Source organism: Bos indicus, chromosome 6, assembly GCF_029378745.1.
Source record: "Bos indicus isolate NIAB-ARS_2022 breed Sahiwal x Tharparkar chromosome 6, NIAB-ARS_B.indTharparkar_mat_pri_1.0, whole genome shotgun sequence".
NCBI classification, from domain to species: Eukaryota; Metazoa; Chordata; class Mammalia; order Artiodactyla; family Bovidae; genus Bos; species Bos indicus.
Genome location: NC_091765.1, coordinates 61,617,137 through 61,633,797, shown reverse-complemented (window position 1 = coordinate 61,633,797; position 16,661 = coordinate 61,617,137). Strand labels below are relative to the sequence as shown.

The following is a 16,661-nucleotide window of genomic DNA, read 5'->3' as shown; positions in this document are numbered from 1 at the left end:
CCGGGCTTCAGCAATACATGAACCGTGAACTTCCAGATGTTCAAGCTGGATTTAGAAAAGGCAGAGGAGCCAGAGATCCAATTGCCAACATCCACTGGATCATGGAAAAAGCAAGAGAGTTCCAGAAAACATCTATTTCTGCTTTATTGACTATGCCAAAGCCTTTGACTGTGTGGATCACAATAAACTGTGGAAAATTCTGAAAGAGATGGGAATACCAGACCACCTGACCTGCCTCTTGAGAAACCTGTATGCAGGTCAGGAAGCAACAGTTAGAACTGGACATGGAACAACAGACTGGTTCCAAATAGGAAAAGGAGTAAGCACATCAAGGCTGTATATTGTCACCCTGCTTATTTAACTTATATGCAGAGTACATCATGAGAAAGGCTGGGCTGGAAGAAGCACAAGCTGGAATCAAGACTGCCGGGAGAAATATCAATAACTTCAGATATGCAGATGATATCACCCTTATGGCAGAAAGTGAAGAAGAACTAAAGAGCTTCTTGATGAAAGTGAAAGAGGAGAGTGAAAAAGTTGGCTTAAAGCTCGACATTCAGAAAACTAAGATCAGTCTACGGCCATACCACCCTGAACGCGCCCGATCTCGTCTGATCTCGGAAGCTAAGCAGGGTCGGGCCTGGTTAGTACTTGGATGGGAGAAAACTAAGATCATGGCATCTGGCCCCATTACTTTATGGCAAATAGATGGGCAAACAGTGGCTGACTTTATTTTTCTGGGCTCCAAAATCACCACAGATGGTGACTGCAGCCATGAAATTAAAAGATGCTTACTCCTTGGAAGGAAAGTTATGACCAACCTAGACAGCATATTAAAAAGCAGAGACATTACTTTGCCAACAAAGGTCCGTCTAGTCAAAGCCATGGTTTTTCCAGGAGTCATGTATGGATGTGAGAGTTGGACTATAAAGAAAGCTGAGCACACTAGAATTGATGCTTTTGAACTGTGGTGTTGGAGAAGACTCTTGCGAGTCCCTTGGACTGCAAGGAGATCCAACCAGTTCATCCTAAAGGAGATCAGTCCTGGGTGTTCATTGGAGGGCCTGATGTTGAAGCTGAAACTCCAATACTTTGGCCACCTGATGCGAAGAGCTGACTCATTTGAAAAGACCCTGATTCTGGGGAAGCCTGTGAGCAGGAGGGGAAGGGGACAACAGAGGATGAGATGGTTGGATGACATCACCGACTCAATGGACATGAGTTTGTGTAAACTCCGGGAGTTGGTGATGGACAGGGAGGCCTGGCGTGCTGTGGTTCACGGAGTTGCAGAGAGTCAGACCCGACTGAGAGACTGAACTGAACTGAACAGGATGGATGTGGGAAATAATGAACCAAAATACATAAAATGTTTAATATGGCACCAATTACACAGCAGGCTTTTAATCAATGACATTCGCAAAGTAGATTAAGATGGCATGTTTAATTTATAGATAAAAGAATCCCAGAGGGATATGAGAGACCTAAGGTAATTTATCTAGTCAACAGGAGAGCCAGGCCTCACCCCAGATCTTTCGATATCCAAACCTAGTGGCCTTCCCATTATACCATTCTGCCTTCCAGAAAAGGAAGCAGACGCTCAAGCATAACTGATTTTTATCCTTCCTGCCCTAATCCTAGGCATCAATCTTCCCTGGAACACTATTGATAAATTCCCTTCTTTTTATGGTAATCACTATAATATCTTTTGTTTACAGGATACATAAGAAAACTAAAACCCCTCTGAATTCTAAGGACATTGAGATTTTCTACTGGGAAAACAAGCCTAAATGAGGCACCAAGTACTCTTAAAACATCTGCCTGAGAGATCTTAAGCAAGTTACTATGGAGTCTAAAATTCTTTATCCATATGAATATAGATTTATAGATGAAAATAAGAATTAGTGGCTGAATATTTATAAAGTTATATATGTCCAAATTGAAACAGAACTTGTCCAGATTTGTAAGAGGCTATATAATTTATTCATTTTAGAAAAGTGTATCTAACTCAGTCTTAACAAATTATTTAAAATACTCATGACTTGACTAAAATTAAACAGCAGTTAAAAATATTGATATACTTTCCCCTTATACTCTTAGTTAATTTATATATCTTAACTGCAGATAGAAAACTGTGATAGGCAGTGTTTATCATGGTTCCAGCGATCCTCTCCTCTTGTGTTCAGGCCCTTGTATAACCCTGTCTCTTTCAATGCAGGCTACCCCTGGTGATTTGCTCCTAACCAAAGAATATGGCAAGATGATGAGGTGTCATTTCAAGATCAGGTGACTGATCTGTGACTTTTATCTTGTCCACACTCAATATCTATTGTCTTCTCTATTTGCATACTTTGATTAAGCAAACTGCCATGTTGGAGAGTTCCACATGGCAAGGAACTAAATTCTGTTGATAATTGTGGGAGTAAGCTTAGAAGCTGATCCTTCCCCAGGAGATGACTGAAGTCTCAGTCAATACCTTAACTGCAATATGTGAGAAACCCTGGAGTGGAGACCCAGGTAAACTGTGCTCAGATTCCTGACCCATAGAAGCTGTGAGGCAATAAATGGTGTATTAAATCACAAAGTTTTGGGGTAATTTGTAACAGACCAATAGAGGTAATTAATACACTGCTTTAAAAACTGTATAAACTTTCTGAAATAACTAACATTTATTTTTCCAACAATTTAATATATAGATCTTCACTATTTCAGTTCAGTTCAGTCTCTCAGTCGTCTCTGACTCTTTGCGACCCCATGAACCGCAGCACGCCAGGCCTCCCTGTCCATCACGAACTCCAGGAGTCCACCCAAACCCATGTCCATTGTGTAGATGATGCCATCCAACCATCTCATCCTCTGTCGTCCCCTTCTCTTCCCGCCCTCAATCTTTCCCAGCATCAGGGTCTTTTCAAATGAATCAGCTCTCCACATCAGGTGGCCAAAGTATTGGAGTTTCAGCTTCAACATCAGGCCCTCCAATGAACACCTAGGACTGATCTCCTTTAGGATGGACTGGTTGGATCTCCTTGCAGTCCAAGGAACTCTCAAGAGTCTTCTCCAACACCACAGTTCAAAAGCATCAATTCTTCAGCACTCAGCTTTCTTTTATAGTCCAACTCTCACATCCATACATGACTCCTGGAAAAACCAGGGCTGTGACTAGACAGACCTTTGTTGGCAAAGTAATGTCTCTGTTTTTTAATATGCTGTCTAGGTTGGTCATAACTTTCCTTCCAAGGAGTAAGCGCCTTTTAATTTCATGGCTGCAATCACTATCTGCAGTGATTTTGGAGACCCCAAAAAATAAAGTCTGCCACTGTTTCCCCATCTATTTGCCATGAAGTGATGGGACCAGATACCATGATCTTAGTTTTCTGAATGTCGAGCTTTAAGCCAACTTTTTCACTCTCTTCTTTCACTTTGATCAAGAGGCTCTTTAGTTCTTCACTTTCTGCCATAAGGATGATATCATCTGCATATCTGAAGTTATTGATATTTCTCCCGGCAATCTTGATTCCAGCTTGTGCTTCTTCCAGGCCAGCCTTTTTCATGATGTACTCTGCATATAAGTTAAATAAGCAGGGTGACAATATACAGCCTTGATGTACTTACTCCTTTTCCTATTTGGAACAAGTCTGTTGTTCCATATCCAGTTCTAACTGTTGCTTCCTGACCTGCATACAGGTTTCTCAAGAGGCAGGTCAGGTGGTCGGTCTGGTATTCCCATCTCTTTCAGAATTTCCCAGTTTATCGTGATCCACACAGTCAAAGGCTTTGGCATAGTCAATAAAGCAGAAATAGATGTTTTCTGGAACTCTCTTGCTTTTTCCATGATCCAGCAGATGTTGGCAATTGGATCTCTGGCTCCTCTGCCTTTTCTAAATCCAGCTTGAACATCTGGAAGTTCACGGTTCACATATTGCTGAAGCCCGGCTTGGAGAATTTTGAGCATTACTTTACTAGCGTGTGAGATGAGTGCAATTGTGCGGTAGTTTGAGCATTCTTTGGCACTGCCTTTCTTTAGGATTGGAATGAAACAGACCTTTTCCAGTCCTGTGGCCACTGCTGAGTTTTCCAAATTTGCTGACATATTGAGTGTAGCACTTTTCAGGAAATTTCAAATTTGTCACCATCTTTCCTTTTACAGTTCTTCCCTAGAGTTTAATTATAAACAACATATACAAATTATAAACACATTATTCCTAACAAATGGGTGCCAAAATACATGAAGTAAAAACTGACAGAAATGAAAGGAGAAATGGGCAATTCAACAACAATAACAGGTGACTTCAATATTCTACTTTCACTAATGGAGAAAACAATGAGGCAAGAGGATCAATAAGGAAACAGAAAACTTGAGCAGTATAAACCAACCAAATCTAATAGACATCTACACAACACTCCTTACAATAGCAGAATAAACATCCTCAAGTACACATGGAATATTATCCAGGATAGATCATGTTAGGCTATAAAATAAAGCTCAGTAAATTCAAAAGGACAGAAATAATAAAAAGAGTGCTTGACAACCATAATGGAATGAAATAAGAATTAATGAAGACATTTGAGAAATTAAACCACACACTACTAACCAACCAATGGTCAAAGAAGAAATCTAAAGTGAAATTAGAAAATACTTTGAAGTAAATGAAAACGAAGACATAACATAATAAAATTTATAGGATGAAGTGAAAGCAGTACTTAGAAGGAAATTTATAACTGTAAAAGCCTATATTAAGAAAAGAAGATGGGTATCAGATAAAAAATGTAACGTATCATCTTAAGACACTGAAACAAGAGCAAACGTAAATCAATACTAAACGTAAACCAAGCAGAAGGACAGAAATAATATAGATTAGACCAGGATTCAAGAAATAGAAAAAACTACAGAAAATCAATTAAACCAAAAGCTAGTCCTCTGAAAAGATCAACAAAATTGATAAATCTTTAGCTGGACTGACCAAGGAAAAAAAAAAAAAAAACCAACACTTAAATTAGCAGAATCAGAAATGAAAGAGGAGACATTACTACCAATCCTAAAGAAATACAAAGGAAAACCACGAACAGCTGTACCAACAAATTAGATAACTTTGAAGTAATGGACAAATTTCTATAAAGACACAAACTGCTGAAACTGACACAAGATGAAACAGACAATCCGAATAAATGTGTAAAAAGAGATAGAGCAAGTAATCAAAAACTAACCAAGCAGAAAGCCCATCCCCAGATGGCATCACTGCTGAATTGCACCAAACATTTAAAGAAGAAATTATAACAAGTTTTTTTACAAACTCATTAAAAAATTAGAAGAGGAGGAGAGGAAACACTTCCCAACTCATTTTATAAAGTCAATACTACCATGATACTAAAAGTAGAAAAAGAAATCACAAAAGAAATCACAAGAAAAGGATATTAACATGGAGAATCTCACATGAAATCACTAAGCCTAGTATTGATTCTAAAAATGCTCAACTTCTAATCTTGATCTAGCAGGTAAGTACTTTTTAAGAATAAACATGTAGGGCTTAGAATATAAATATAGTAATCACATACTCATTTGTTTTAGTGATGTAGATACAGAGGTCATTCTTAAAAGACTGAACTTAAAGATTTTAATTATAACACAAGAAAAACACATTCTTAGAGTTAAATATGTGTGTGTGTGTGTGTGTGTGTGTGTGTGTGTAGATTAGTAGAAAATTAGAATTTTAAAGGATTGTTCCTTTCCCTTCACTCTGAAACTACACTACTGCTTAAGTTCACTAAGTTCTATTAGAACACTTTATCTCTTCTGATTATCTATTAAATCTTCAACTCTTTATCATTTAATGATAAAGATTATAAGGAAAAACATTTAAAATAAGCTAAAATAAGATGTTTATACTAAAAAAAGTATAAATTATATTCAATTTGGTAGTCATATCCCAATGAATAAAAATCTTTTAGGTTCAATATATTCAATTTGTGGGGACTTCGCTGGTGGTCCAGCGGCTAAGACTCCAAGCTCCCAATGCAGGGGTCCCAGGTTCAGTTCTGGTCTGGGAACTAGACCTGACATGCTGTAACTAAGACCCAGTGTAGTCAAATAAATTTTTAAAAATACATATTCAATTTGTAATTATAAATATAAGGCAAATATAAATACGAAGATTTCATATAAGTGGTTCCACATTGAAGAGGCAAATACTTAGCAAACTTCTGTTCCCATTATATGATCTAACTGTTCCTTATTTTTAGAAAAATTAAAGATATAAAAAATTTAAAAGGAAATTCAGGGAGTTTGCTAAATGCTTTCACTTGCTTTCTTGTAAGGTTGCAATGCTGCAAAGTAATAGATTAAAAAGTTCTGAAGGCTAGGGATTCAAAACCTCTTTTGGAAGAACTTATAAAACAAGCATTTCTATTTCTCTAAACTTTAACAGCATCACTGGAATAAGCTGACCTTACTGACGGATCGTTCTCCAGGAGCTCAGTAAGCCGTTGTACTTGTTCTGGCTGGATGGATCGTCCTAAGAGTGCTTCCGTGTTAGTGTAGATGAGGAATGCTGAGACCACGCCTAATAGGGTGCCCACACCCAAAGAACCGAGGCTGTCATACAGTGGGTTGCCTAAATAAAGGCACATAAGAAGTCAGTAAATTAACATGTTCTATTTCAATGAGCTTTAGGGAGCAAAGAACCTGAATTAGTAAATCAAGGGACCTGAAATTCATTCCTAATTCCTTTAATGACTTTCTCCTAATAGTTTTACTATTCTACAAAATAAGAATGCTACAACTTGCTGCATGTTACATAAAGAGTATTATGCAGTTTAATTACTTATGATCCATTACTTGCACCTGGTTACATGGGTTAGGGTTCAGAGCATTTTCAAATTAGAGACATGATATATATACGAAAGTAATAGAGTCCATTTCTTTTTTGATATGTCGGTAGCACTTTTCCTAGTTGACAAAATAATTGTAGGATCAACAGCTAAAAAAAATTTTTGTGTTTTGTCTTATAAAGATTCTGTGCAAGATTTAAGCCATATAAAAAAATACATATGAGGCACTCTTATCTCTTTCAACCAAGAATGATAACATAGGTAGTAACATTCTTAGATACACAAAAAGAAAGCAGAAAGCAAATGGAAGTTCATTTGCATCTAACGGCTACCTTAAAGCAGTGGTTCTCAAAATGCAGTCCTATGACCGGCAGCAGCCGCAGCATCACTGGATAACGTGGCAGTGATGCAAATTCTCAGGTCTCGCTCAAGACCTTCCAAACCAGAAATCTGCAGCAGGGGCCTAGCATTCTATGCCTTCCCAATCCCTCCAGATGATTCTGATTGTAAAGTTTGCCTTAGGCTGTTAGGGCTTTATTCTCTTCCAGAACCTGTAAGAGTTGACTTATTACCTATGAATGTATCAATAAATATTATACTTTAAATCTTTAAAATAAATTTTACACACAAGGTTTTTATAATTAAGCATTTATTCCATAGATCAAATGTCAGTATTAAATTTAACTACCTTAATGCTTGATAAAATATGCATGTTTTACTAAAAAAAAAATCTCAATTTACATTAGTTTTATTAACATATGGTCAAAATATAACACTAAAAAGGGATGACTTATTTTGTACTACTAAAGTATACAAATATGATCCATTTGTAAAACATAATCCATTAGGAAGTTTGTAATTATAGAGTTTCAAATCAAATACTGTTCTTCTTTAGAAATCTAAACTTAATTATTTTTATTTTCAAATATACATTTTTAATAACTGAATGACAATAAAAATGAACAGAATTATTAGCTGGAAAATATTTTATTTCCTGGCATGTCATTTAATGTAAATGACTTAAGTAATTAAATAAAAATTAAGGTGAAACTTTAATAATACATACTTGGTAGAAAGAGATCTTTATCTTGATTTTTTTTCAACCTTGTTTTTTTTTAATTTATTTTTAACTGGAGGAAAATTGCTTTACAATGTTGTATTGGTTTCTGCCATACAATAACATGAATTAGCCGTAAGTGTAAATATGCCCTCCCTCATGAACCTCCCTCCCACCTCTGATCCCATCCTACCCCTCTATTAAAAGTTGACCTATTCATCAAGTCATACTTTCCTTAAGCCTTACATTTTGCTAAGAAATTATTTATGTCTGCTGCTGCTGCTGGTGCAGAGTCGCTTCAGTCGTGTCCGACTCTGTGGGACCCCAGAGACGGCAGCCCACCAGGCTCCCCCGTCCCTGGGATTCTCCAGGCAAGAACACTGGAGTGGGTTGCCATTTCCTTCTCCAGTGCATGAAAGTGAAAAGTGAAAGTGAAGTTGCTCAGTTGTGTCCGACTCAGAGACCCCATGGACTACAGCCTACCAGGCTCCTCTGTCCATGGGATTTTCCAGGCAAGAGTACTGGAGTGGGTCACCATTGCCTTCTCCGTATTTATGTCTACAAAGTGTCTAAAATGGTAAGGTCAACTAGAAAAACAATCAAAACATTTAGGAATATTTTGGATCACAGTGAAAATCAGAAAATGATGGTTTAGTCTCAATATGCACATTCAAAATGAGAAAAATCTATTCATACTTCAGACTATGTTAATACTGCAGAACGGTGGAAGCTCATTACCTAAAATTATTTTAAATATGCTAGGACAAACAGGAAAGAATGGAAATACCATTCCAAGAGAATTCCAACCTCAGAAATTTAGTTTCTTCATAATAATTGGTTCATTTATTTTAGAAAATAAAAATAAAATGGTTTATCTGTCTTATTCACCTGTGCTGCACTGGCCTTCAAAACATTTAACTAGCTGCCAGAATAAGGATGGAAGCAACTAAAGAATCAAGGAAACAGGAAAGCAAAAGCAGTTATTATTGGCACTAACAGTGGAGAAAGACAAATGAATGAGCCACAATGTATATTTATTTTAAACTTTAGAGTTTATTAAAGTTCTCTGTCGTATATTATCTCAAACCTGTAAGGTCACTAGGACAAGTATCACCAATATCTACACATAAAGAACTTAAAAGCTCTGAATAGTTGTGTAATTTACTAAGTCACAGCTAGAAACGTTTAGAGCATTATAGAAATGCTCTATTAGCAGCTTTCTTTATTTCTAAGAGAAATTTCTAACTCAGAAATCTGAATACTTTTACTATCTTGTCTTATACAAACAGTTAGTATGAAATTCACATTTAACAATCTATTGATTTAAACTTTTTCAATGATATAAAGGAAAATTCCCACATATTAAAGGATTATTTAAGTAGTACAAATAAATCACCCATAATCCGAGAAATATTTACCTGTTATGGAGGTAAGGCCCATACAAGTGGCTGCTATTGTCACTCCCAACACAGCTGCAGTATCCTCCAGTAATATAACATTTGTACTAGGATCACGACTTTCCATTACTTAGTCATTGGGGTAGAGACAAGAAAAGAAAATTTTGAAATCTTAATTTGATGTTTTCAGGTAACATAAAATGTCCATTAATTTAACTTAATTTAATTTGAATTAAAAGGGAGTTCCCTAGTGGCCTAGTGGTTAGGATTATAGGTTTTCACTGCTGTGGCCCAGGTTAAATCCCTTGCTGGGGAACTTAAATCCCATAAGTTGTGCCCAATGGCCATTAAAAAAATTTTTTTTAATGTATGCCATCCTGACTTTTAAAACTGTTCAATATAAATATAGTTACTTGATTTAAATGTTAACAATAACTGATATGTAAAGTCAAATTACTTTCTCAAGTTACATAAGCATACACAGAAATATCCAAATATAAAGCACTCCTATTCAAATTACACTACATTTTTCTTTTTAAAAGAGCTAATATATAACAGCCATAGGGAAGACACTGAGATATATTTTGTACACATCTATGTGGAACAAAGCAACAGTACTCGGTGATTTTAGGCAAATAACGATGATGATATAATACACCTACATTTCTAAAATACATACCATACTTGTAAAATGACATTCCTTTGGCCCGAGCACTCCTACGAAGCTCATTTACAGCAACAAGAAGTGTTGCTGAAAGAAAAGCACTCATATCAGATGGAAGAAACTTCATGCCTCCAAACTTTAAAGATGGCATCTCAAAAGATAAATAAATAGGCACAATGCTTTAATGCTAAGAGCTGTCAATAGGAAAAGTTCTATATTAAACTAGCCATTATCAAGAACCCCAGTTAATCATTATAATAAAATGAATCCCATATTTTTAGCTACCATAATTTAAATATCATTACCATCACAACAGCCTTAATTTATTAGAAAACGATTAGTTGTCAGGTACCACACTAAGCACAATCATTTTTGAGACTCCCAACCTTTTGAGGCAGGTGGTATTATCAACATTTTACAAGACTGTCAAAGATGAAGTGATAATTCATAGAAAACGACAATGTTTCAAAAGTAAACATACTATAAGTAGAGCAGCAGATAAGGCAGTTTCATGCATGGTACTAGCACTTCTCTGTCATATTACTTCTATAGCTGAAACTTTCAAAAACTTAAAAATACTTGTTCTGCAAAAAGGGACAGCCTTCCCAGGTTAACATTACTAAAGCCTGATTCTTAAAAACTCGCTATACAGTTATGTATTTATACTCCATTTAAAATGCTCTGAGCTTAAAAATACTTGTTCTGCAAAAAGGGACAGTCTTCCCAGGTTAACATTACTAAAGCCTGATTCTTAAAAACTCACTATATAGTTATGTATTTATACTCCATTTCAAATGTTCTGATACTTAAGAACAAGAACAAAAAAAGCTTTTCCAAATTTGGCCTCATCCATTACAGGAATCAACATAGTACATTATACAAAGAATTTCCTCCCTCAAAGGAGACAAAACTTTATTCTTATTTCTACAGTTTTCTTTAACCAAGAGAACTTATTATTAATAGCAAACTACAAAAATGGAGTATAGATTATTAAGAATAACAAAATTCTGGGATAGTACGTACCTCCTTCAGATACTAATGATCCCGCTAAAATACAGTATGCCTAGGAAATAAATATTAAAATAAAGCATAAGTTAATATTTCACTAAAGAATTATAAAAGTCCATGCATAAGCTTAATGGAAGGAAACATCAATTCAATCCTAATCAGATAAGGATTTTGATGGGAAATAGTTCAAGTGAGGACAATGAGACACATGGTGTCTTCATAAGAAGAAACAAGAGTTAAAATTTGATGACCATCTCATTTTTTAATACCTGGAAGAGTAATATATACACACACAGTAGAATGTTATACCATGACCTAAGTTAATTCATGATATAAAAGAATTATTACTTAACTGGTAAAAAAAGTTTTTGAACTTCAAAATGAACACAAACATTTGAAATCTAGGGTTGTGGATACAGTATGATCCACAACCATACCCAGTTATATCTTAATTTTCTTTGGACGCCCAGTACCAAGAGAATTCTTTCTCGGTCCTGATTCAGATGGATCAGCAGTTATACACAGTAATCAATTTGGGGGAGGAAGACAATACCATTTTCCTTACAAGCCCAGACACTCTTGAATTAGATAAAGATATCAAGAGGTATCACTAAGAACAAAGCTAGTGGAGGTGATGGAATTCCCAGTTGAGCTATTTCAAATCCTAAAAGATGATGCTGTGAAAGTGCTGCACTCAATACGTCAACAAATTTGAACTCAGCAGTGGCCACAGGACTGGAAAAGGTCAGTTTTCATTCCAATCCCAAAGAAAGGCAATGCAAAGAATGCTCAAACTACCACACAATTGCATTCATCTCATATGCTAGTAAAGTAATGCTCAAAATTCCCCAAGCCAGGCTTCAGCAATATGTGAACCGTGAACTTCCAAATATTCAAGCTGATTTTAGAAATGGCAGAGGAACCAGAGATCCAATTGCCAACATCTGCTGGATCATCAAAAAAGCAAGAGAGTTCCAGAAAAACATCTATTTCTGCTTTATTGACTATGCCAAAGCCTTTGACTGTGTGGATCACAATAAACTGTGGAAAATTCTGAAAGAGATGGGACTACCACTCTACCTGACCTGCTTCATTAGAAATCTGTATGCAGGTCAGGAAGCAACAGTTAGAACTGGACATGGAACAGTGGACTGGTTCCAAATTGGGAAAGGAGTACATCAAGGCTGTATATTATTACCCTGCTTATTTAACTTATGTGCAGAGTACATCATGCAAAATGCAGGACTGGATGAAGCACAAGCTGGTATCAAGATTGACAGGAGAAATATCTATAACCTCAGATATGCAGATGACACTACCCTTATGGCAGAAAGTGAAGAAGAACTAAAGAGCCTCTTGATCAAAGTGCAAGAGGAGAGTCAAAAAGTTGGCTTGAAACTCAACATTCAGAAAACTAAGATCATGGCATCTGGTCCCATCACTTCATGGCAAACAGATGGGAGAACAATGGAAACAGTGACAGACTTTATTTTTGGGGGCTCCAAAATCACTGCAGATGGTGACTGCAGCGATGAAATTAAAAGACGATTACTCCTTGGAAGGAAAGTTATGGCCAACCTAGATAATATATTAAAAAGAAGAGACATTACTTTTCTAACAAAGGTCTGTCTAGTCAAAGCCATGTTTTTTCCAGGAGGCATGTATGGATGTAAGAGTTGGGACTATAAAAGAAAGCTGAGCGCCGAACAATTGATGCTTTTGAACTGTGGTGTTGGAGAAGACTGTTGAGAATCCCTTGGACTGCAAGGAGATCCAACCAGTCCATCCTAAAGGAGATCAGTCCTAGGTGTTCATTGGAGGGCCTGATGTTGAAGCTGAAACTCCAATACTTTGGCCACCTGATGTGGAGAGCTGATTCATTTGAAAAGACCCTGATGCTGGGAAAGATTGAGGGCAGGAGGAGAAGGGGACAACAGATGATGAGATGGTTGGATGGCATCACCGACTCAATGGACATGAGTTTGGGTAAACTCTGGGAGTTGGTGATGGACAGGGAGGCCTGGCGTGCTGCAGTTCATGGGGTCACAAAGAGTCAGACATGACTGAGCGACTGAACTGAACTATCAAGAACACATTTGTGCTTTAGTCCAAGACATACAGAAAGAAATAACAGATTTTAAAAAAGTTTTATATGAAATTCAAATGATAAATTTTATATGAAATTTAAAAATTCAAATATAGAATTTTTGGAACCCCAGCCTTCCCTGAAATAGAGGTTTAAAAAATTTGAACCCACTTCAACTTTCTCCTCATCCTGTTAAGAAAAGTTAACATTTCCCAAAGCTACGTGATTTGCTTGAGTATATGGAAAGGTTATTGAAATAAGAACTAGAATACAGGTTTTCCTATCTCAATTTTAGGCTCCTTCCACTGAATCTTACTGGCAACATCAGCAGAAATAGTCTGGAACTACACCATGAGATACAAAAGCTGACAGGGGTGCCACATGACCACTTTGCACTTCTCAAGGGAGCTATGGTCACAGCTGCCAAGCAGGGTAATCTCCAAGAAGTTCCCATGAGAAGAAAAAAGACAGCTTTAGGTACCTATGAAGGCCAGCGGATACCAGTGCAAGGTGATGCTGGTACCCGCTGCTGCTGCTAAGTCACTTCAGTCATGTCCGACTCTGAGTGACCCCATAGATGGCAGCCCACCAGGCTCCCCCATCCCTGGGATTCTCCAGGCAAGAACACTGGAGTGGGTTGCCATTTCCTTCTCCAATGCATGAAAGTGAAAAGTGAAAGTGAAGTCGCTCAGTTGTGTCTGACCCTCAGCGACCCCATGGACTGCAGCCTTCCATGCTCCTCCGTCCATGGGATTTTCCAGGCAAGAGTACTGGAGTGGGGTGCCACTGCCTTCTCCCACTGGTACCCGCAGAGCAGTACTTTTCTGCTCCCTATCTCTACCTTCAGTGCCGCCAGAGGCAGCCTAGGGAGCAGGAGAGAAGAGTACAGGCCCTGAGGTGAAAAAACACAGAAGGGAACCACACTCCCATTCTCCCAATGTAGGCTTCCGACCAGAATGTGGGAAAAGAAGATGCTTTAAGAAAAATTCTAATATATGACTGTTACAAGGGAATGGATATTTTAACTACTGACAGATTATTCTTAGTACTAAAACTGAACAGAGGTCTTCTGGCCTTTCTGCTTTTAGTACAGCAGAAATTAATAGAACTGTCCAAAATTTTAGCCAAGGATGCAGTGCTTAACAACTGTACCTAAAGAGATACTCTTGCTCAACATCATTGAATCACATGGATCTAGAGGTCAGGTTCAGTCACATCCTAAAAAACACATACAGGTGTTTTTATGTGTAATATAATCCTATATTACCGTCAAGAAGGTATATTTAGTCCCAATCATTAACATTAATATAACAAAGGTATTCTACTGTACTTAATTGTTATTTCATATTACTTTAAAACTGAGGAGGGAAGGAAGGAGAAAATTACCCATAGAAGAGATTCTATTGGTTGAGGATTGAGCAATCCCATGATTCCATGGTACCAAGATAATCCTGCACCCATCATGAAAATACCAACACCACTAATCAGTGAAGCAATATAGCGCATATTTGAAAATCCATACCTGAAAAATTAAAAACAGTTTACAAGAAATACAAATTATTTCCTCCCAAAATATGTTTAATAGTTCAATGAAGAAAAACCTCTTACAATATCAAGATGTTATGATTTTATAGTTAAGTAAAAAGTAAGTGCCAAACTCAAATCTAATCAGAAAATAACATATAAAGTGGTAAAAACTGCAAGATCTTTGAAACTATATAAAAATAAAGTGAATATGATTTAATTCAGGTTTTTGCTAATCCCTCTTTCTTATAATTTGCTTTGATTTACTACAGCGACTTTACTCTTAAATACCACAAACACAGATAAAATTTATTTTTTTAATGTATTCAAATGTTTAATGAAGAGTGTAACATTTCAGTTTCCTTGTAATGAAGTTTCTAATTAAATACTGTCTTACATAATTTATATTACCTATAATTTGATGCTAGATACTTTTTGTGGATTCTGTAGAATTTAACACACAGTGACTGACTACGATTATTAAAAGACTAAGAGCTTCAGTTTTCTGGGTGTTTTGATAATTTTTTTGTTAAATTGCAATTATATTTTAACAGTGTTTGGTCAACATGTGCATTACTTTGTATTACTGTATGTACCGATAAAATAATGAGTAATAAATTTAAAAATATGAGATAGTGTAAGAGGGAAAGAATCACGCATTGATACAAAAGTTTCTGGGAAATTTACCCACAAATTCAAACATGGTACCCCTAGAGTAGATGCAACTTTAAATAAGAGTTCTTAATTTAAAAGGGCTTCCCAGGCGGTGCAGTGGTAAAGGATCTGCCTGTCAATACAGGAGATGCAAGAGACACAGATTCAATGCCTGGGTTGGGGAGATCCTCTAGAGTAGGATATGGTAACCCACTCCAGTACTCTTGCTTGGAATCTTAATTAAAATTGTTTTTTTAATTCCTTTTGCAAATATGTAAGCTTACCATAGGAAATTATCAGTTTATAGATGTGACAGTCTTCTATAAGCTTGATTTAGAAAAATTAACATTCTTCTCAAGTTTTTCCCACATAGATAGACTATATATATTTAAGATAATTTAAGATCTAAAGTAAATAGCATTACTTTCATTTTATGTGTTTTCAAGGAACGTGTATATTCTTACTGAAATTTTTAATTATGTAGATCTGCACTATCCAATATGTCACTAGCTACATAAGACTATTTAAATGTAAATTAAGTAAAACTAAATAAAATTTTAACATAATTCTTCAATTGCACCTGCCACATTTCCAGTGCTCAACAGCCACATGTAGCTAGTGACTAGCATATTGAATAGATATACATAAATAGTCCTATTATTATAGAAAATTCTATCAGGCAGCACTAACGCAGACTGTTGAAAATATCTTATGAAAGCTACACACCTAAAAAATTTCAATTTCACCCTGTTTTAAAATTTTTGGTATATAAAGGCTTCCTGACAGTTACAGGATATTCAAAATATGCTATTATTTATAAGAAAACAGGAGTGCCTGGATTTCAAGATATATAAAGCACAGAAGCAGACTCCTATACAGAAATAAAAGTGTACTTCTTTTGCCTTAAGGCAAATTTGATTGCTCAAATTCTATTACTGAAGCTTGTTGAAAAAAGAAAAAAATACATGTAGAATCCAAAAATTTTACCTGGTTATATTAGTAGAAGCAGTAGCAAGTCTTTGTATCAAATAACTAATATAATTCAAAACAATATGTGCTAAAGAGCACATTTCTTTTAAAAATAAGTCATTTTGAAACATTAACAATATTATCTCCAAATGACAAAAAGGGGATTAAAATACATTAAGCATGAATTTAATAGAAAATTATCACTAAAATTTAAGAGTGGCCTATTAGTCCAAATGTGAAATATATGTATTTCCTTTGACCAAATAAAACAACTCCAAGATCAAAATATGTGCTTTGTTATTAATTATCAAATACAAAGAGGACAAGATTTTTATGTTGTATTACAAAGAATAAAAATAATTTGAACTCCATTTTCATATTAGATCTTGACTTTACTTTGACAAAGGAGTTGAATCCTGCATTTTAGATACTACAGCAGAAGAAAGGACCAACTCTTTAACACAAAGCTGCAGGTATATA

At 36.0% G+C, this 16,661-nt stretch overlaps 1 protein-coding gene across 1 annotated transcript in view; it reads right to left on the bottom strand.

The window, feature by feature from the left end:
• The window catches only part of SLC30A9 (solute carrier family 30 member 9), an 88,504-nt gene that overhangs the window by 15,557 nt on the left and 56,286 nt on the right, over positions 1 to 16,661 (bottom strand). Inside the window, exons 11-15 of the mRNA XM_019962671.2 lie at positions 14,421 to 14,556; positions 10,964 to 11,003; positions 9,956 to 10,027; positions 9,298 to 9,405; positions 6,440 to 6,605 (exon numbers count right to left, since the gene is read on the bottom strand). Coding sequence (XP_019818230.2) covers positions 6,440 to 6,605; positions 9,298 to 9,405; positions 9,956 to 10,027; positions 10,964 to 11,003; positions 14,421 to 14,556 — 522 coding nt within the window. The remainder of the gene's footprint in view (positions 1 to 6,439; positions 6,606 to 9,297; positions 9,406 to 9,955; positions 10,028 to 10,963; positions 11,004 to 14,420; positions 14,557 to 16,661) is intronic.